At 43.9% G+C, this 22039-nt stretch overlaps 1 protein-coding gene across 2 annotated transcripts; it reads right to left on the reverse strand.

Annotated features, from left to right (window-relative positions):
• Positions 1–1019: 1019 nt before the first annotated feature.
• On the reverse strand, positions 1020–21577 carry EIF3L (eukaryotic translation initiation factor 3 subunit L). 2 transcript variants are annotated; one of them, XM_006071372.3, is made up of 13 exons: positions 21436–21577; positions 19239–19287; positions 18341–18551; positions 17047–17126; positions 14865–14926; positions 13665–13734; positions 13394–13467; positions 10653–10824; positions 8972–9126; positions 8077–8247; positions 6501–6998; positions 2074–2154; positions 1020–1235 (listed from the first exon to the last, which is right to left on the reverse strand). In XM_006071372.3, exons 1-13 carry the CDS (start codon positions 21466–21468, stop codon positions 1197–1199), a joined length of 1695 nt encoding a protein of 564 aa, XP_006071434.1. In that variant the 5' UTR covers positions 21469–21577; the 3' UTR covers positions 1020–1196. The 2 variants fall into 2 exon arrangements, with proteins under 2 accessions (XP_006071434.1, XP_044796815.1); XM_044940880.1 differs by lacking the exons at positions 17047–17126; positions 19239–19287; positions 21436–21577 and having other exon boundaries at positions 18341–18419.
• Positions 21578–22039: the final 462 nt, after the last annotated feature.

Consider the following 22039-nt stretch of genomic DNA (forward strand, 5'->3'; position numbering starts at 1 on the left):
TGGCAACCCACCAGTATTCTTGCCTGGAGAATCCCCATGGACAAAGGAGCCTCATCAGGATTCCACATCTTTGGGTGAGATAATGCATAAATGGTGTACAGACCATTCTGAGGGCTTACCCCTGAATCCAAGATTTCTACAGGTCCAGGAACACTTGATCTTTGTTGTGTAGGTTAGGTGAGCTACCTGAGACAACTTCAGTGAAGTTTTCAACTATCACAGATCTATATGATCTGTGCTTTAACTGTGAGAAAAGATAAGATTAGAAATCGGCTCTGATAATAGTGTAGGCTGCTAGGTTTTGAGGTGAAGATGCCATCTCAAAGAAGTCTCCAAGATAGCAGATCCCATATGGTCGTTTACAGGAGGGATGAGAAAGAATATGAAAAGCAGACACGGCTTTGTAGTGACTGGCTGTGATGGTTCTGGCAGACAAGCAGTAGTTCCAAACTCACTGAGGGTGGGAGAAGCTGCCTACTGCACAAGTTGGTTGGTTTTTTTTAACATAAGTTTTCAGTGAAGAATCACAAGACCTTAGCAGCATAACACAGTAGAATTTGGAGCCATCTTACAGAAAAACCCAAACTTTTTGCTCAACCCAATATAACTGCATGACCTTGATTAAGTCCCTTAACTCCCCAGGTCTGTTTCCTCTTCAACAAGATGGGCCCCTACTACCAAACCCGAGCTGTACAGCACAGGAGTGTACCTGGACTCCTCAGCACAGTCCTGGCAGTAGGTGCTCAGTGGTTCCTTCCAAAAACCCAGCACTTGCACAAACATGCATGCAAATTTCGGCAGGTCATTAATGCTCACAGGATTCCTTTGAGATGCAGATAAGACACTAAATATGAAACTGTCCTGTATACTGTATAATGCTTTATGAATACAGGAATTAAGTAATTCAATTTAAACATCAATAACTAAGGCATCAGGAAATAGTATCTCATGACACATGGGAAATTACATATAGTATTCTTGTTCACAGATGCTCCCCAACAAGAAGAAGAAGACAAATCTGACTCCAAAGAAGATCCTTTATTAAGAACTACTTAAAACATTTCAGTCTTTGATTCAAAAAACTTCAACCCAGGTGACTGGCCAATGGCTGAGCTGGGTAAAGGCTTCATGGTGGAGGAACACCCCCTACAATGACATCAAAATAAGCTCCTGAGTAGTGTCAAGTGTGAATATACTCAGGGTCTCTGGCCCATCTTTTTCAGGGTTCGGTTAAGCTGGAAGGGAAGGAAAAGCAAAGTCAGATACTGGCTTTTTCACCAAACCTTTTCCTACGGCGTGCAGGATCCCCAGGCCACACTCCCGAGCAGACCCGTCACAGCGTCTACTATCACATCACTAACACAGCGTCTACTATCACAGTGGTGGGCCCTCCACCCGACACTCTCATAGTGCCGCACAGTTCACGCAGCTTGTTCTATCTGCCTTTCACACTGAACACACACCTTATACTGCTCTAATCATTTTATAGATAGGCAAGGGCCTCAGAGTGGCTAGACTTGCCAGGACTGTGTTACTGTCCTGCAGGAGTCCAGCAGCATGGCCCACAGCACAGCAGTGACCTCTGCTGGAGGACTCAAAGCACCAGGACGCTGTGGCTCTAGCTATGGGCACAAAGAGTGACCCACAAGGCCTCTCTGAGGGCAGGACGTGGAATGCACCAGGTCTGTCAAAACAGAGCTTCAGGGTACCTGCCTGCAAAGACTGGCCAGACCTGTCTAAGTTGAAGAGTAACTAACTGCCAGATGGGGAGGGACGGGTAAGAGCAGGCAGTGAATCCACCCATATTAGGAAATAACAGGGAGGGAGGCGAGAGCCGGCCACCCGCAGAGAGAGATCTTGGGAAGAGATGCTCCAGAGAAGGCTGACGCAGCAACTCCTACAGGCCCAGCCCCACCCCCCGACCCCAAGGAGCCAGCCAGTCTAGCTCAGAAACTTCAAAGGCCAATTTCAGGCTTTCTTGAAAATAGAAATGAGAAATAAAACACTTAAAAACTCCCCATTCCATTCCCAACTCCTGTCTCCAGCCCCCACACCACTCTCCACACCTCTCACCTCTTCAAATTTGTGAATCTGCCGAATGAAGAAATCCCCGTAGCGCCGGGCGACCTTGGTGTCTGCGATGTGGATCATGTCCTGTGGGAAAAGCAACCACAGAGGTGCAGTGAGGAGGAGTCACTGACGGACTCTGCAGATACCAGTGGTGCTAAGTGCCAGATAAACCCCTATCTATGGGGGGGCATTAACAGCTGGGAGCCGCTCTTTATAGATGCTGAGTTTTACTTTCTTCATGTTAACTCATTTATTTTCTGGACTTTTTAATGACCATGAATCTGTTGGCAATAGTAACATTTAAAACATAACATTTTATTCTCATATACTGTTTTTAAGTTCCAAATTAGTTTAGATTTTAAATGATTTTTTAGCTCAAAATATTTTCTTGAGCACTATTTGTAAATTCCTACATAATCTAGGTTAGGACCCAAGAACTTCCTGAATCTCTTGATTTTTTTCAAGTCAAGAATGGAAAAAAAAAAAAATGAACTTGCTAACTCTTGGAAGAAGACAATCCAGAGATGGCTGGGACTAGTTCGTCTGCTCACTAAAAGGAATGTAGCAGGTGACTGATATGGCCCAAGAGTGTCAGGCATTAGGAATAAATTCAAACAGAATTTTAAGTAGCTGATACAACACTGCAGGGGGTAGGTGGTTTTGATTTTTAAAAACATGACTTGGGAACTAAGATCCATCAAGCTGCATGGCAAAAAGCACAAACAAAAAAACCCCAAAATTTCCCACCACCACCACCAATAAAAAACAAAACCCACACAACTTAAAACTTTCACTACTGACACATCTCTACTTTTGGTGATTCTGTTCATGGCAGGGATAGCCAAGTTCTGCTGAACACCAATCCTCCCAAAAGCCATGAAGTCTAAAATGAGAGGATCTGGTTTAGCAAGGTAAGTTTCCAAAAGCAAACTACCCAAACTGTCCAAGCAATTCTAGAACTAGGTACATAAACACAAGAGAACAGGTTCACAAAAATTCATAGCAGTGTTACCCATAATGACCAAAATGTGAAAACAGCTCAACTGCCCACGAACTAATGAATGGATAAACAGAGTGTGGTATGTCCAAATCGCGAGATACTACTCAGCCACAAAAAGGAATAAAGCACTGATACCTGCTACAACCTGGATGAAACTTGAAAAGATGCTCAATAAAAGCAGTTAAACACAAAAATCCACACATTTCATGATTCTAGTTTTCAGACAATATTAAGAACAGACCAATCCAGAGAGAGAAAGAAAGCAAATTACTGATCTGCCAGGGGCTGTGGGGGCAGGAGAATGGGAATGCTGCTAATGGACAGGGATTCCTTTTCGGGATGTCAGAAATGTTGTGGAATTAGAGCAGAGATGGCTGCCCAACATGGTGAATATACTACTTAATCATGGAATTTTACCCAGTAAAGTTTGTTATTAATTTTAGCTTTAAAAACTGCCAGCAAAAAGTAGTATGTTTAGACCACCACACTTTCTTCCCCTTTTCACCCCTCAAGCCCCACCTCAGCTGTGCTAAGCTGATTTTCTGCCTTTTATAAGGATGAGTATCACAATATCCACAAAGGTGAATGGGTCAAACGACATATTAGCTTTCTGAACATGATTACTTTTTTAATCTGACAGTTTCAAAGTAAGTTTTGTGTTGACTGGTTATTTTTGTTGGAACAGGGGTCTAAGAGTTAATTTTAAAACGCAGTTGTTATATTCACAGATACAGAAAACAGACTCGTGGTTTCCAAGGGAGATGGGGGTGTGGGAGGGATGGATGGGGAGTTTGGAATTAGCAGATGTAAACTATTATATCCAGGATGGATAAACAACAAGGTCCTACTGGGCAGCACAGGGAACTATAGTCAACACTCTGCGATAAACCATAATGGAAAAGAATATGAAAAGCAATATATACATATGCGTAACGGAATCCCTCTGCTGTACAGCACAGATTAACACAACTTCACAACGCTGGAAATCAACTATACTTAAATACATTATACTTTCTGAAAGCAACCAAAAATGTAGGATATTTTTTAAAAAATTGCCTCATAGCAGCAAAGAGCTGACAAGAGAATGAAGAATCATTTAAGAGAAAACAAACCATTCTGCGAGCAAAACACAGAAGCCCCTTCTGCACTGAGGGGATCTGTTAATCCTAGAAAACCTGGGCAGAAGGCCAGTCTAACAGAAGACCATCCTTGTAACACTGAGATCCTAAAGAGCTGCATCCTCAGCTACGGGTGATCCAGAAGTGAACTGCCATCCCACTCCTGACACCAAGCAAAGCCTGCCAAGGGTGGGGGAAGAAGCATAAAAGAGACTCCTCTCTGAGACATATTCTTCTGACAGTCTACCGCCTGGCCTCGTCACCCAGCTGGTCCCAGGAACCCCAGTCTGGTGAGTTCAGTCTACGGTGGTCCCGGACCAAGAATATTCCCAGGCACCTCGGGGAGGCAAAAACAAATTCCCTTCACAGGAACAGATGTTCATCCTTGGCTTCAAAGAATATCAACAAATATTTTTTCAAGGACAATGAACCATATGTAGTAAAATAATAATAATAATAACCAAGCACATATGGAAACACTGCACCATTATTTTTTTTTTTTTTAAGAGAAAGCTAGAAACAGAGCTGGAGAGATAGATCAACAGGTACAGGATGTTTTTAGTCAAAAGTATCCAGAAGAGAGGAGACAAAAAGATGGAAGAAAGGTTTAAGAGACATGAAGGATAGAGGTCTAATATGGATTAAAGAATTCCAGAAGGAGAACAGAACAGAAACAATACCTAAGACTTACTGGCTAAGAATATTCCAGAAGAGATGAGAGATACTGATCCACTAACTTTTAACAGATTCTTTAGTCTTTATCAGGGTTCCAAACATGTCTGAATACAACGTTTCCTTGGGAGTTCCCTGGTGGCCTACTAGTTAGGATTCTGGGTTTTCACTGTCACGACCCAGGTTCAATCCCTGGTTGGAGAACTGAGATACCACGAGCCCAGAAAGAAAAGAGGAGGGGAAAAAAGAACGTTCCATTCATTTTTGAGTATTACGTACACGGTGCAAACAAACAGGGGGAAGGTGATATTTCCTGCAAAGAACAATTTGAGAAGTCCAGCATATTTTAAGTCTGGAAAAACTCACTTAAAACAACTTAGGGGAAAAAAAAACTCACAAGTACATTAAAATGTTCAACTTGAAGGTAAACTCTGACAGGGAGGGACTACCCTGGTGTCCAGTGGTTAAGAATGTGCTTTGCAGGGCCGGGCACACAGGTTTGATTCCTGGTCTGGGAACCAAGATCCCGCGACCTGCAGAGCAGCTGGGCCCACACACCACAACTACTGAGCCTGTGTGCTCCAGAGCGCCCCACACCACAGCTAGAAAGCAGCCTACGAACCACAGCAAAAGATCCTGCATGGCGCAAGGAAGGTCCTACAGTCTGCAACTACGACCCGCCGTAGCCAAATAAATTACTATTAAAAAACAAACACGAACAATATTCCTCAAACTGCCTTTCTCTATGCACTATATTGCTTGTGCATCTTTCCAGAAATGACTCTTTGCATATACAAGCATATATATCATTAAAAAAAAAAAACCTTAAATGGACGATTGACAGCCACTCTATAAAATCACATGTGTACCGTTCAACTGCCAAAACCACCCAAATGTCCGCCAGCAGAAGAATGGAAACGCTGCAGTCAGTAACTGCAGTAGATGTTAGACCACCACAGCAGGCATGACTAAACTGCTGCTGCATATGACAACGCTGGACGGTGATTTCTCTCAAATACAACGTCGAGCCAAAGAAGTCAGACAGAAAAGAGCACGTCCTGCATAATTCCCCTAAAAGAAGTTCAAAATCAGCTAGCACCAAGCTAGGGTGGTACAAGTCAGGACAATGGCTTCCTATCCAGTGAGGTACTTCCAACAGTCTACAAAGCACCATCCCCCTTTCTTCTCCCACCCCATCTCCCACCACAGCCTCCTCACAGCCCACTCCAAGCGCTCTGCAGCTGTCTGGGCTCGCTCTGGCCTCAGGGCTTTTGCTCTAATTGCCCCCTCTGCCTGGGATGCTCTTCCTCCAGGTATCTGCTTGCTAATTTCTGCACCTCCTTCAAGGCTCAGCTGCAAGTTCACTTTCCAACCAAGTCTATCCTGATCATCTTATTTAATACTGCAACCTGTGGCTTCTATTACCACCAACCTGGTAGTACTGCACAGCAAGGGGCAACATCTGAACTATTACACGGTTTGCTTAATGATGATGTTTACCACCTACTTTTTAAACACTAGAATACCAGCACAAAGGCAGAAATCTTTGTTGATTTTGTTCAATGATACGTCCCAGATGCACAGAACAGGGAGCATCCTGAGAACCTAGCCTGGCGGGGTGGCGGGGGGGCCGGCCATACCTTATCAATGTAGAAGTCAACCTCAGAGGCTGACTGAAATTCTCCATCTAGGGCGGAGATGCCACTGGTCCACACCAGGTTCTTCATTTTGTGTTTGAAGACAAGAAGCTGGATTCGGAACTCCTGCTCGGTGAGGTCCAGGAAGCCGGCCAGCTTGGCCACGGGCATGGTGGTGTAGAGCTTGAGGAAGCTGCGGATGGTCGAGAGCTGGGCCTGCTGCTGCACCTCGTCAGAAAACACCTTCAGCTGCTGCAGGAAGGGCTCCTTGTGGTAATTGGGGTGCACGTTGTCATAGTTGGGCACTACCGGCGACAGGAATTTGGGGCAGGAGTAGCTGAAAAGTTCCTCGTAGACCTGCGGGTCACCTTTCTGCATGCGCAGCATCTTGTCCCCGTATTTCTCGCGCAGCTGGAGGTGAATGCTCTCGTCGATACGCATGGGGTACATGGTGAGGGCGATGGCCAGCAGCGCGTGCATCTGCTCATTCTGCTTGTTGATCTGGGGTTGGGGGGAGAGACTGCTGCAGGGTCCCATGAAAAGGACCCTGTACCCTCCCAAATGCTCTCTGTTCAGACCTCCTGACGTCTCCCTTTGTCTTACACCCAGCAGCTGAGTTTCCCAATGCCTCTCCCAATCCTCCCTCTAGCTCCACCGAACTTCCGGTCTAGTTCCAAGTCCTCCCTGTCTCCTGGATTCTTTACTGGTACCTCCGTCTCTGTCTCATAGTCCACCCTATGTACCAGTGGCAGGTCAATCCTCCTACACCAATTATGATCAAGTCACCTAGAAATCTTTTTTTTTTTTAATATTTTAATTGTTTCTTATAATATCTAGAAATCTCTGATGGTACTTAACGCCTGTAGAATATAGATTAAATACTTTAGCTGACTAGTAAAGGTTATCACAAAATCTACCACCCCAGTCTGGTTATTCTTCTGCCTTTCAGTCCATCTGGTTTTCTGGGCTGCTACATGATCATACTTCCAAGTCTCGACACCTCTGCTTTATTTAGAAACCTCCCCCCAATTCTGGCTTCCCAGGTGGCTGAGCATCAAGAATCTGCCTGCCGACGTGGGTTTGATCCCTGGATTGGGAAGATCCTCTGGAGAAGGAAATGGCAACCCGCTCCAGTACTCTTGCCTGGAAAATCCCACGGACGGAGGAGCCTGGCAGGCTACAGTACACAGGGTCTCAAAGAATCGGCCATGACTGAGTGACTGGGCACACACGCCTGTGTTTCAATCACCCACATCATCATTCCAATTCTAGGCATGTTTTGGATCCATAGTCCTCCAGGCAAACTGCTTGAGTGCAGTACCCATATCTAACTGATTTTAAGTACCCACAGCCCAGTGAACATCCTAAGTACTGCTGGGGGATAAAAGTAAAAGAAAAGACACTACTGTCCTGATCATCAAGGTGTTAATGATCCAAAGTAATGTGTGTAACAAAAGAAACTCAGAATAGGCTAGCCATTAAGAAATCATCCTATTGAAAAAGCAGGCAAAATAGCAAAATTTTGGTTTACCCAAAAACTGTTGGCACTGGTGTGTCAGCTGGTCAGAGGCCTCCTTACCATCTCATATTTGTACGTGGTCCTCTGGAACATGCTCTTGGTCCTCTGGATGTAGAGGAGGATGTTGGCAAAGACCCGGATGGCATCCTGGTAGCGACGCATCATCAAATATGCAAAACCGACATAATAGTATGTGGTAACCTGGCACTCGGGCACACGGGAATACATGCTCTGTGGAAGGAGGCAGAAGCAGCATCCATGAGTCTTAACCAATTTATCCCAGCTAGGATGTAAAAATCGGCGGGGCCTAGTGTCAGCCAAAGCAGAAGCATCAAGAGATCCCTGCAGAGGCCCTGAACTACTCAGAGGAAGCCCTGGCTCTGGAGTTGGAGGCTCCGAGTAGATTGTATCACTAACTGATTATGTGACCTGAAGACTCCATTTCCTTGGCTGTAAGAGAAAAAGACTGGACCAGATGACCCTAAAATTTCTTTCAACTCTAAAATCCTCTACACCTCACTTTTACATTCTTTCTTGCTTTTCCAAATAAACCCTATAAAGGAACACACTGATAAGATACATACATCAAACAAAAAAGGTATCATGATTCTATGGCGAGGCAAACAACCACTGCTAACATACCATTATCTCTACCACCTCAGAACTTTTAAAGTATTTTGTTAATTCTTTGGTGAAAGCTGAAAGGTAAAAAATCTGCCTAATCATTCTGATTTGAAAATAGTATCAATAGGAGTGGTGAATATCCGAGACGTTACTAAGCATCAAAGCGAAAACCACCCTGTCCAGATTCAGGTTTTCCCTGCAGTAGTTTTCCAATTCTTGTCTCAATGTTCCCTGGAGAGGATTCCTCATTTTTTTCTCCTTGAAATCTGTCCTAATAGATTAGGTATTCTCTTAAGGCCCTGCAAATGTGGGCCTGAGGAAACGGAATTACCTTCTTGTTCAGTTCGATGTTCTCCAGCACCTTGATGGCCTGGTAGTAATCCCCCAACAGCGAATGCAGCCGCAGCAGGCCCACCAGGCTGAAGTAGCCCAGCATCTTGTAGAGGGAGTGCCGTCCGTACTCCCCGGCCACACTCTCTGGGTCGCCTGAGAGACAGACAGACAGACAGTGTACACTTCAGGGGAGGACGGCAACAAGGGCAGGCCCAAACCTTCAATGTCACTCAGTAAACTCTTAACCTACTGCCAGCCTCCAAAGCTTTCTGCAAAAGAAGTAACTCTGCCTCTGAATGAACAGGAAGAAGCAGCACGCCTGCCTTATGCTAATCTTATATTCACCAGTTAAGTCACCTGGTGGTGCGGGGGCGGGTGCCAGTCCCGCACACACCTGAGAACACAGAAGGACCCCTCTCATCAATAAGAGCTCCTCACTAAGCCCCTCCTTTCGGGATGTCCATGAGACCAAAGCTACCTTCCTCACAACATGAGATACCGCGTGCCTTTCTCACTGGGTTGACATTTGCACTGACGGTGCAGAAACAACTTGAGTAAAACTTCCGGCAGCTTAGCACCAATCCGACGGTGGCACCGAACTCGACATCACCACTGTATTCTTGACCACCACTCACCTGCAATCAAAGAACCAGCCCCTCTTTCTTCACAAAACCCCACTGTTACTTAAAAGAACAACTGATATACAAACTATGACTATTCAGACATGGGTATTTAGCAGACATTTTCTCAAAAATGAGTGCAGCGAACTTGTTAAGATACCAATGTCTGTTAAGTGTCAATGAATTTATCAACTTTTAAGTAAAAATTAGAATTTCATAAAACGTCTATCTACTAGTAGTTCATAAAACTACTATGAACAACAGCTTCCCAAAATAAGGACTTATCTGATGAGGTTGATGGTCAAAGTAACAGATGTGGTTTCAAAAAACTGTATAATAAAATGTGTCAACTTTCAGAAAATCTTGCTAGCTCATTTTACAACATCATGCATGGATAAAAAAAATTCACTCAGGCTGCAGGAGAGACTAGTAAACCTTAACATAACAAAGTAAAAGTTGACTGATAAGGTTTCAGATTCTACATTGCAACGAACCTACAGAAACTACCATGGTCAAGTTCTGGTGTAGAATCAGAGAAGAGCTGGGCTATGCAAAAAGGCTGTTAAACAAAGTTTCTCTTCCCTGTCCCAATTAAATATCTGTGTGAGGCCAGATTCCCCTCAGATACATCAACCAGAGCAGCGTCTTGCCACAAACTGAAGGAAGAGGCAGAAGACTCCTCCAGCACTCTTCCACAAAGCCACATTTAAAGAGGTTTGCAAAACCTCCACTCTTCTCACTGGAACAAAATGCTTATAGAGATCAACTTTGGGATTCTCAATCTTTTAGAGTGTCAAGTGGTCCTCATACCAAAATGTTTGAGAAGTGCTTATCTAAACAAAGGTCCTGGAGAGGCAGCAGAAGTGTTTACAAACACAGCTCTTAGGAAGTACTGGTTCATTCTGTCAGCCAACAGATGGCCAAGCCCAGCAGCCTCCAAATCAGCACTTAGCTCCTATTCATCCCCAGACACCAGAGGAGCAGCCCGTCACCCGAAAGACGGCGGCTCCTCCTACCCACGCCGCTATGCCTGAGGAACCGACGGCGGGCAGCGCTCACCTCCGCTCGTGTACACCTCCAGCTGCCGGTTGATGTTGGACTTGTCCACTAGGGAGTGAAGGACATTGAGGACACTGTGAACATTCCAGATTTTGGGATTGGAGCGAAGGAAGTCGATCTCTTCCTCTGACTTCTTGGCGGTCTTACAGCGGTACTGACTAAATGACTGAAACTGTTGAGGAAGAAGGGAACGATGTGGCAGGGGCGTAAAACCCAAAGGGACGGCACAAGCGCACAGCGCTGCGGCTGTCACTTCCGCTACAGCAATCTGCGCGCTCACTACTGGTTCTCTGAAAGCCGTCTTTGACTAAGCTGTGAATTTTGTTCATTACTATATTACTTATTCCACAGCGAAGTAAATATCTCTAAAATGACAAGTAGTGGGAAAAAGAAAACTTTCAATTTGGAGTCAAACACAGCCTAAAGTTACTTAATGTCTCTGGGCATCACAGCGCTGGCCACTAGAACCTGGTTTCCAAACACAGGTTCCAGTGACCTAGAAGCTAAGTTCTAGATGACCTAAGATCACTCTTCAACTTTAAAATATCATCTTCCTCTAAGAAGGCAGGAGAAAACGTTTCTAAATTTACAATAAACAAAGAATAGTATCCAGAATGTAGAAGGAATTCTCATTAAGCCAAAAAGAGGAAGATCAGCCAACAGAAAAACAGGCAAAGAATACTGATAATTACTTTGAACAGGCCTGGTCAGTTAGTAGAGAAAATGCTCAATCTTTTCAGAGAAATGTAAATTAAAATGATTACCTACCAAATTGACAAAAATTAGACCAATAACATCCAATACAGAAAACTTGTTTTCTAATAATGCTGATAGTAGTAGTATATTTGACACAGCCTTTTGAGGGCAGTAATCACTATTTATTAAAATTCGAAGTGACTAAAATGTTTTATATCTTGATTGTGGTTATATTGGAGTGGGTTGCCATTTCCTTCTCCAATATATTTGTCAGATCTCAACTATATTCTTAAAATTGGTATGTTTTATTGTGTGCAATTTATGACTCTATAAACCTGATTTAAAACAATTTAAGAAGCAAATATCCTTCAGCCAACAACTCTACTTCCAGTCATCTCCAGAAACAGACTTATGTGTAGCACATAGACCAGAAGAGTGGTACGTCATGTGGATTGCACAAAAGAATAAGGCAGGCCTTTATACGCTGATTATCTTTGCAGATACTAATTGATATCTCTGCAAAGGTAAGGCAGGAAGACACTTTCACTTAATCTGTAGTTTAAAAAAAACTCAGTAATAACAAATTCATATATTACTATATCAATACAAATAAATGAAAGTGGTGGGGAATAAAGAGAAAAAAAACATTTTTAAAATTTTTTTTAAAGAAAAAAGGAACAAGTGGTGGGGAGGAGCCACTCACCCCATGAGGTATAGCTGGCATTTTCTTAAGAGGCTTATAGCACTCTCACTTCTCACAAAGACTGGCCGGAGGAATCACACCTAGCCCATAGTGGGAGTCTTTGTTAGAAGTGAGAGCACTTAAACCCATTAATAGAGCACCAGTTAAGCCAGGGAATTAGGATTATCTTTAGTCGGATGAAGAACCTTAACACAGACTCTGACTTGCTGTGAGCCAACAGGATGGCCAACCTTCTAAAATTATGCTAAGTAACAAGCCAAGGGACGGACTTCCCTCGTGGCCCAGTGGCTAAGACTCCAGCTCCCAAAGCAGGGGCCTGGATTTGATCCTTGTCAGAGAACTAGATCCCACATGCCTCAACTAAGAGTTTGCATGCCACAGTGGAGATGCCATGAACTGCAACTAACAGCAGATAAAGCCAAATAAATAAATTACAAACAACAGAACAAGCCAAGGAGCCAGAGAAGGCAAACAAAGCCGGTGTGCTTTGCGGCCTTCACTGCCCAAAGGCACTGAAGCCTATCGAGCAAGAAGCCTCTTTCTCAAAGGGCCTAGGAAGGTTTCCTCAGCTCTCCAATTACAACGCATCAGCACTTTGTATTTAGAGTCTCTTTGATTCATGGAGTTCGAATAAGAGCTTTATTAACAAACCGATTTTTCCTGAAATACCCACTAAGGGCTATGTTATCTCAGTAAAACACAAGAAAAAAAATTTTCCCCAAGTTCGACTTCCTTTTTTTAGTAACAGTACTCTTAGGTAATATTTCCCCTTTGATAAAAATGTCCCGTTTTACTCTAATCCAGAATATACTCACATCACCACCACCACAATCAAGATATAAAAACTTCCTGACCCGTAAGTGACGCAAGTGAGGCTCAGAAAGCTGAAAAAACATGTTACTGCTACAGAGCCACCAGCTGGCCACAACCCGCAAGACCCCACTTCTAGCTGACTCCAAAGCCTAGGAAACCTGTGTTCTTCCTATCAGACCACCTCTCAAGGTCAGACAACAAAGTGTTGGAAGTCTGGAGCTCAACTTCCAAGTTCAGAATGGAGCTCTCAGATCTCACTGAATTCTTCAGAAAACCACGACATGGAGTTCAATGTGACAGGGTTATTTCTCACTATGCTGAGACGGTTTTATATTATGTATCTTTTTCTGTGTGTGTAGCAGAGTTTTATTAAAGTGAAAAAGGACAGAAAAAGCTTCTGACACAGACATCAGAAGGGGGATGGAGAGTGTCCCTGTATCTTTTTAATAACACGAACAACAGTTAACAGCTGTTCTTTGTTTGGACCAGTTATTGAATATTCCAAATTAACCCAAGGCTGGCCAGCTACCTGGTAGATGAACTCATCGATGATGTCCCAGAGCCACTGGTTGGGGAGTTCAAGGGGAGCAGGACCATCAGCATCTATGCAGAAGACCACAGAAAAGTCAGACTCAAGTCAATGACTATGCCCATTCAGCAAGGTTGCAGAACACAATTTTTAATTTCTCTCTTAAAAGGACTATGAATCTCAAGACCTCCCCTCTTCCCACCTGCATGTTAAAATCCTGTTAAAAAGAGATGAAGACAAATATTAGGTTTCATCATAACCTCAGACTCACTAAGAATGTAGTTGAAGAGATTGCAGTAGTTGTAATACGATTCAAACCTCTGCTCCAAGGAGGGTCCTCCCTGTAAAGAAAGCAGAAGACAGGAGGACACATTTAACCTAACGGACTCTACTCATGGCCTGCCACTGACAGCTGAAGACAAATACAGCTGACCTTTGAAAACATGCAGGTCAGGGGTGCCAACCCTCCGGTCAAAAATCTATGTATGACACAGAGTCGGCCCTCCATACACTTGGTTTTTCCATTATCTGCAGAGTCAACTCTGCAGTATATTTACTGAAAATATCTGCATGTAAGTGGACCCACACAGTTCTAAATTATGTTGCTCAAGGGTCAAACATACATGAGAACTGACGTCTGCTCCCCCCTTGTTAGCACGTAAAGAGCACTCCAGTGATAGGGAAGACAGTAAGTGCTAGAGCAGTTCAAAGCGATCCTGAGTATCTGACCCTAAGGGTCAAATTTTATGCCAAAAACCTTAACTGACCTTTAGACATCAGGTACGCACATCTGGCAAGCAGAGGAGCAAGGGGAACATGCTTCAGGAAAAATAGAGGACTAACAGAGGCAAAGAGATGTGTATGGTGCTTGAGGGCTGGGGAGTAAGGCAGACAATGCTACACTGGGCTTCAATGGGCCAGAAATGCAGAGGTCTTTTAGGGCCAAACAAGAATTAAGCCAGGGGTTCAGCAAATCCACCATCACCTGTTTCGGTAAATAAAAAGCTCCCCTGGAACACAGCTATGTGTACTCACTGTCCGTGGCTACTACAGAGGTGAACAGAGTGTTGAAGAGGCCCAAAATACTTACTAACTGCCTCTGTACATAGAAGGCTGCTGACCCCGGAGCTAGACTTTATGCTGCTGGTAAATGAGAACCACTGAAGATGTCTGAGCTGGGGAACAACATGATGAACAGTGTATTTTTGATGGATTAGGAAGAACACTGCCTTGGAGTCTTAGTCCCACAGCTTACTAACCATGGGGTCTGACAAGGTATTTGATCTCTCTGAAAAATAAGATTATGAAGGTAAAGTGCCTAATACAGTAAACGCTCTTCCAGTGAAACCACCACCTGCCCGAGCCCAGTCAAGGAGAACTATTCGAGGTGGAGAAATTAAACTAGCAATTGTGTTCCAGGGACAAAAATGGCAGAGAGTTTAAAAACTGCTAGTAACATTTAGATACTCACACTGACTTTGGCATATATGTGCCTGTAGTATAATTCTTTGTATAAAATCAGGAAGACAGCATCTGAAAGAGATGGCAGAGGGATGCTTTAGGAATCCACTGAACTACTACTCAGTTTTAGCCCTTGGTGGGAAGTAACAGGGTCAATGTGATTTCAGAGATTAAACATCAAACGTCTAACACTCACACTCCAAGAATACAAGCAACGAGAAAATTCATTTCCCATTTTACTCTTTCAAATTCATCTTAACCTCATTCAGGCCCATATCCCTTCACCATTTAGTTATTGCTGCCATCCAGTTGCTTAACCAGGACATAATAATAGCTCCAAGGAAGATAACATGACTTTTAACTATTGAAATTGCACGTGCAAGGGGATCTTTGACTTAGACATCCTATTTTAAGGAATTTATCCTATTGATACGATGCAACCATGAAAAAGAAAGATGTGCGGATGCTCTTCAGATACTGATGCTGTGCAGAGTTCACATACAGGTCTGAGACTATTATCCTTAGGCCTGCTAGTAAAGCTGCTCCTTGACCAGCATCTGGGAACCCAGGTTTCAGAAGGGTTCCCACCAACCTGATAGGGCTGGTGTCCTTAAACTGTGCAAACAACATGTTTTATACTGAATACCTGCTTTCCTTCTGGGAGTCTGGAATTTCAGTACATGTTGAGTTTGTAATGAGCTGCTATGGTAGACAACTATGGTCACACATGGTATCACAACTCCTTGCTCAAGGAATGAAGTACAATCCATGTGACTCCACTGGAGACGAATGTTAGAATCTCAAACTGAGGTTCTCTCAAACTGATACTCAGATACAACACAACCTCTATCAAAATCCAAGCTGATCCCAAAACTGACAAGCTGATCCTAAAATTAATATGGAAATTCAAGGGACACAGAAGACCCAAAGCAATTTTGAAAAATAACAAAGTTGGAGGACTTATACTTCCCAATTTCAAAACTGTCCAAAGCCATAATCATTAAGACAGTGTGGTTGGTACAGTCATAAAAGATCAATGGAGTCAAGTTGAGAGTCCAGAAGTAAACCTTACATGATTACTAATTTCCAAAAAGAGTGTCAGGACAATTTAATGGAAAAAAAAAGTCTTTCCAAAAACTGGTACTGGAAAAACTGGGTATCCACATGCAAAAGAATGAGGTTGGCTCTTCCTACTTTCAGTTCAGTTCAATTCAGTTCAATCGATCAATCGTGTCCGACTCTGCCACCCCATGAATTGCAGCATGCCAGGCCTCCTTGTCCATCACCAACTCCCAGAGTTCACTCAAACTCATGTCCATCGAGTCGGTGATGCCATCCAGCCATCTCATCCTCTGTCATCCCCTTTTCCTCTTGCCCCCAATCCCTCCCAGCATCAGAGTCTTTTCCAATGAGTCAACTCTTCACATGAGGTGGCCAAAGTACTGGAGTTTCAGCTTTAGCATCGGTCCTTCCAATGAACACCCAGGACTGATCTCCTTTAGAATGGACTGGTTGAATCTCCTTGCAGTCTAAGGGACTCTCAAGAGTCTTCTCCAACACCACAGATCAGAAGCATCAATTCTTTGGAGCTCAGCTTTCTTCACAGCCCAACTCTCACATCCATACATGACTACTGGAAAAACCATAGCATTGACTAGACGGACCTTTGTTGGCAAAGTAATGTCTCTGCTTTTGAATATGCTATCTAGGTTGGTCATAACTTTCCTTTCAAGGAGTAAGCATCTTTTAATTTCATGGCTGCACTTACCATCTGCAGTGACTTTGGAGCCCCCAAAAATAAAGTCTGACACTGTTTCCACTGTTTCCCCATCTATTTCCCATGAAGTGATGGGACCAGATGCCATGATCTTAACACTTTACACCATATATGAAAGACTCCATCAGAAAGTGAAATGTGAGGAGGTCAGAAAGCCCACTCTGGAGCAACTGTAATGACCCCAAAAATTACACAGGGAAAAAGAAATCAGTCAAAACAAAAATCTCACTTTCAGCATTCACCACATATGAAAAATCTGTCCTCTTTTCATTTATTCAGCTTTCATTCAACAAGTTACATACACTATGCACCAAACCCTGGGGAAATAAAATGAAGAACAAAACAGACACAGACCATTCTGAACTTTCTAATGACTTCCAGTCATAGGATCCCATCCAGCACCCAGGACACCTACCGTTGCCAACCTGCGGAGCAATGGTTTCAGCCTCAGGCCAAGGTGTATTCTTGAAGAATCTTTCAGTCAACTTGGTCCAGCTGAAAACCAAACAGAAATACTCCATAAGTCCAAAACAGGAAGGATCTGAACAGGAAGGATCAGTTTTAGAGATCTGTCACATTTTATAGATAAGTACCCAAGCTCAGTAAAGGGAAGAAGTCACAGAAACAGAGCCAGGGCCAGAGCCTCCAACTCTGTAACTTTCCTCAACCCAACTCTGCACCCCAACCTTTCTTAACACAGTGAAACATTTCTTTTACATCAATTAGGCAACCACCAAGCTCTTCAAGATCATCTCCTGCTCTTGTATCATGAACTCTGGAGTTGTATTTCACTGCTCACTGTTCCCTGACTTGAGGACTACCTTTCAGACACCCCCACATACCTCCCTCAGCTTCCCCTCTTTCCACTTCCGAGAGTGCTCTTCTCCAAACACGGCAGCAACGGTATTTGCTGCAGTTTGATGCCGCAACAGCCCTAGAGCATCCAACCCAAACACTGATGCCCAAGATGCTTCACAACCCTATTTCCTCCTGAAGTCTCTGCTGACTATCCAGCTCTGACTGACCTGTCTCACTTCTAAAACCCTTTACACAAAAGCAGTGCCCTCAAAACTAGGATGCAATCAGGAATTCCCTGGTGGTCCAGTGACTATGACTTGACACTTTCACTGCCATGGCCTGGGTTTGATCCCTGGTCAGGGAACTAAGATCCCACAAGTCACACGGCATGAACAAAGTGGGGAGGAGGACGACTAAGACAAAAAAACTAAGAAGCAACCACTCAAGAGCTCTGTTCATCCTATCATGCATTGAGAAGTTGTACAGCACAATTTAGAAATTAGGCTCTGGTGACAGACTGTGCAGGTTCAAAACTCAGAACATCCACTATGTGACTTAATCCTTCTGTGCTTTGTTTACTCAACTATAAAAGGAGGAAAACAATGGTACCTACTTCACAAGGTTGCTGTGAAGAGTACATGAGTAAATACAAGAAAAGCACTCATGACACTAATTTATACTGATCATATATGTAATTACTATTATAATTAATACTGATGGTATTATTTTAGGCCTTGTACAAGTTCTGGATATAGAGTCCAATAAAATAATCTCTGTAACCCCCAAAGAATCACAGAAAACCCTAGGGCACTCTCTTTACACAATAATGATTAAATATCACCCCCTTCTACAGACTGTATTACTCAGCCAGTCTCACCCAGTAGGAGATCATTTCAGCCAATGGCCCATACCTGTTCTCATAGATGTCCTGAATCTCATACACCTTCTGGTCAATGACATCGCTGGAGACACGACTGGCCTGTAGCTCATACACCTTCTGGTCAATTAGGTCCGAGACAGTTTTGTGGAAGTACTGGATGAAGTTTTTGATCACTTCAGGGATCACTTGATAGGTTTGCTGTTCATACTGACGTTCATAAGCCAGATCCTGCTTTGGATCTCCTAGAGATTGGATATGATAAACACTTCAAATCCCTATGTATGACATAACAAGAGGGCAAGGTCTCTCATAAAACTAAAATGTCTATAAAACTAGGTGTAATGCCTTTTTAAACACTCTCCATGTCACTCCCAATCCCCACTGGTCTCTTTCTTCACAACATTTTCCACTACTCATTTTATTATTAAAGTAATTTATTTGCTTACTGGTGCCCCCACCAGAATCTAAAGTCTATGACAGGAAGAACCTTATCTGTCTTGTACCCAGGTCTACCCTCAGAACTTGGGATGGTTATCGGGAAGGGGGTGGAACTGTGGTTAAGAGAAAGTAAGTAGTAGGCACTTAGTATTTTTTAAATAAATAACCAACTGCCATTCTCTATCAATATGACAGTGCAAGCAACTAAACTTTAACTTTTCACAACAACATTTTCTTCTTCGGGTAATAGTTTAAACAAGGAAAACCACAGCCAGGACAACCATCCTTACTTTGTAAGACTTTGAGGTGGACCATGAAAAAAGCCTGGTTTAATAGGCTCTGTACCACCCTTTGGCTGAGAGCTAATAACTGACTCCAAACCTGGATCATCAACACCTAGTTTTAAACAGGTGCCCATCAAGGCAGCTATGAGACATTCAAAAAGGTGCCAATCCTCAGAAGCACCCAGCTAGCCAAACCCGTAGACTCACCTGTGTGCATATCATAGTCGCCGGGATAAGCATAGGGATCGTAAGCAGCCTATTAACAAAAGAGACACAGATAAACAGTCACCAGTCTGTGAATCCAACATGCTCGTTCTAGGTTCCTAAAGACACAAAGGCGAGTAAGACAGAAGCAGAAAATATTAAGAAGAGGTGGCAAGAATACACAGAGGAACTACACAAAAAAGATCTTCGTGACCCAGATAACCACGATGGCGTGATCACCCACCTAGAGCAAGACATCCTGGAATACAAAGTCAAGTGGGCCTTAGGAAGCATTACTACAAACAAAGCTAGTGGAGGTGATGGAATTCCACTTGAGCTATTTCAAATCCTGAAAGATGATGCTGTGAAAGTGCTGCACTCAATATGCCAGCAAATTTGGAAAACTCAGCAGTGGCCACAGGACTGGAAAAGGTCAATCTTCATTCCAATCCCAAACAAAGGCAATGCCAAAGAATGCTCAAACTACCGCACAATTGCACTCATCTCACACGCTAGAAAAGCAATGATCAAAATTCTCCAAGCCAGGCTTCAACAGTATGTGAACCATGAAGATGTTCAACCTGGATTTAGAAAAGGCAGAGAAACCAGAGATCGGATTGTCAACATCCACTGGATCATCAAAAAAGCAAGAGAATTCCAGAAAAACATCTACTTCTGCTTTATTGACTACACCAAAGCCTTTGACTGCATGGATCGCAACAAACTGTTGAAAATTCTGAAAGAGATGGGAATACCAGACCACCTTATCTGTCTCCTGAGAAATCTGTATGCAGTCAAGAAGCAACAGTTAGAACTGGACATGGAACAACAGACTGGCTCCAAATAGGAAAAGGAGTACATCAAGGCTGTATATTGTCACCTTGCTTATTTAACTTATATGCAAAGTACATCATGTGAAATGCCAGGCTGGATGAAGCACAAGCTGGAATCAAGATTGCCAGAAGAAATATCAATAACCGCAGATACGCAAATGACACCACCCTTATGGCCGAAAGAGAAGAACTAAAGAGCCTCTTGATGAAAGAGGAGAATGGAAAAAACTGGGTTCAAACTGAACATTCAGAAAACAAAGATCATGGCCTCTAGTCCCATCACTTCATGGCAAATAGATGGGGAAACAATGGAAACATTGAGAGACTTTTATTTTTTTGAGCTCCAAAATCACTGCAGATGGTGACTGCAGCCAAGAAATTAAAAGACACTTTCTTCTTGGAAGAAAAGCTATGACCAGCCTATATAGCATATTAAAAAGCAGAGACATTACTTTGCCAACAAAGGTCCGTCTCGTCAATGCTATGGTTTTTCCAGTAGTCATGTGTGGATATGAGTGTTGGACTATAAAGAAAGCTGAGCCCAGAAGAATTGATGTTTTCAAACCATGGTGTTGGAGAAGACTCTTGAGAGTCCCTTGGACTTCAAGGTCAAACCAGTCCATCCTAAAGGAAATCAGTCCTGAAAATTCAGTGGAAGGACTGATGCTGAAGCTCCAATATTTTGGCCACCTGATGCGAAAAACTGACTCATTGGAAAAGATCTGGATGCTGGAAAAGATTGATGACAGGAGAACGGGACGACGGAGGATGAGACAGTTGGATGGCATCACGGACTCGAGGAACATGAGTTTGAGCAAGCTCCGGGAGCTGGTGATGGACAAGGAGGCCTAGTGTGCTGCAGTCCGTGGGGTCGCAGAGTCGGACACGACTGAGCGGCTGAACTGAACTGAAAAGACACAAAGACGAACAAGACACAGTCCCTGCTTTTGAGCGACTCATGTGCCTGTGAGAAAAGGGAGAATAAATAGGCAATGACAATACCTCGTTACGGCTGCAATACGGAAGAGCAAAGCACAAGAGGCTGTGGGAATCAGCGCGGTTTGACGGAACTGAGCCCAAATCATAAGAAATCAGAGTTCAGTTATAGAAACACAGAACCCCTTATCTCCAGCCTCGGCCCCCGGGCTTGAAAAGGAGAGAACGAGGGGACCGGACACACGAGGTGGGCGGCCGAGACCCAGCTGATTTGGAGTCCGGAGCTGTGAGTGGCAGCAGCATGAGTACGCGCACGCGGCGAGGCCGGCAGGGCCTCCCAGAGAGGCGCAGACACCATTTCCCCTTGGGGGTCAGTATCCCAAAAGCCCTGCCCCTGTGACGGAGACCGGCACACCTCAAGGACAAGTTACCTCAGACTCATAATCATCAGCGGGGTACGACATGGCTGCGGCGGCCGCAAGCCCAGCCTGGAGAGAGCAGAAAAATCAGGCCTCTCCTCCGTCTGGGCGCCGGAAGTCCAACCTCCCTGGAGGCCGCCGGGAAACCGGAAGCTTTTCTGGGGCCGCCGGCAAGCTGAGGTAGCCATGTTGGGAAGGGCGCAAGTAAACACCATTATCTTCCTTCTTCAAATAGAGGCTCTACAAGGAAGGCGATTCTACAGTGCTTGCAAAATTTTATAAATAATAACGTTAAGTATCTCAGGGTAATAAAGAATGGGCAAAGAGAAACCAGAAGTAATCCCTCTCAAAGGATGGTTGACCACGCCCTCGGCCGTCCTCTCGCGAGATGGGTCACTTGGCTATGGGGGCCTGAATGTGGATTTAGGTGCTAGAGGTTTGCCTGAGGCGAAAAAAAGGTCTTCACATGTTCTGCTCGCCAAAGTCTAAACTTAACCGAGTGTAAAAATGGAGGTTTAGTCCAGTTCAGTGCGAAGGTATTGAGAAAAGCCCCCGCGCCCCCAACTGTGGACATTAATGTTGGAGCAGGCAAAGATGAAGCCAGCTGTGGGGGGAG

This window comes from Bubalus bubalis, chromosome 4, assembly GCF_019923935.1.
Source record: "Bubalus bubalis isolate 160015118507 breed Murrah chromosome 4, NDDB_SH_1, whole genome shotgun sequence".
NCBI classification, from domain to species: domain Eukaryota; kingdom Metazoa; phylum Chordata; class Mammalia; order Artiodactyla; family Bovidae; genus Bubalus; species Bubalus bubalis.

Excerpts from the sequence above, each read along its gene's own strand:
- EIF3L (XM_006071372.3), bottom strand. The coding sequence starts at position 21,468 with ATGTCGTACCCCGCTGATGATTATGAGTCTGAG. Across the intron at positions 10,825-13,393 it reads TCGATGAGTTCATCTACCAG|TTTCAGTCATTTAGTCAGTA; the intron begins GTAGCTGGCCAG and ends CTTCCTCAACAG. Across the intron at positions 1,236-2,073 it reads AGATTCACAAATTTGAAGAG|CTTAACCGAACCCTGAAAAA; the intron begins GTGAGAGGTGTG and ends CTTCCCTTCCAG.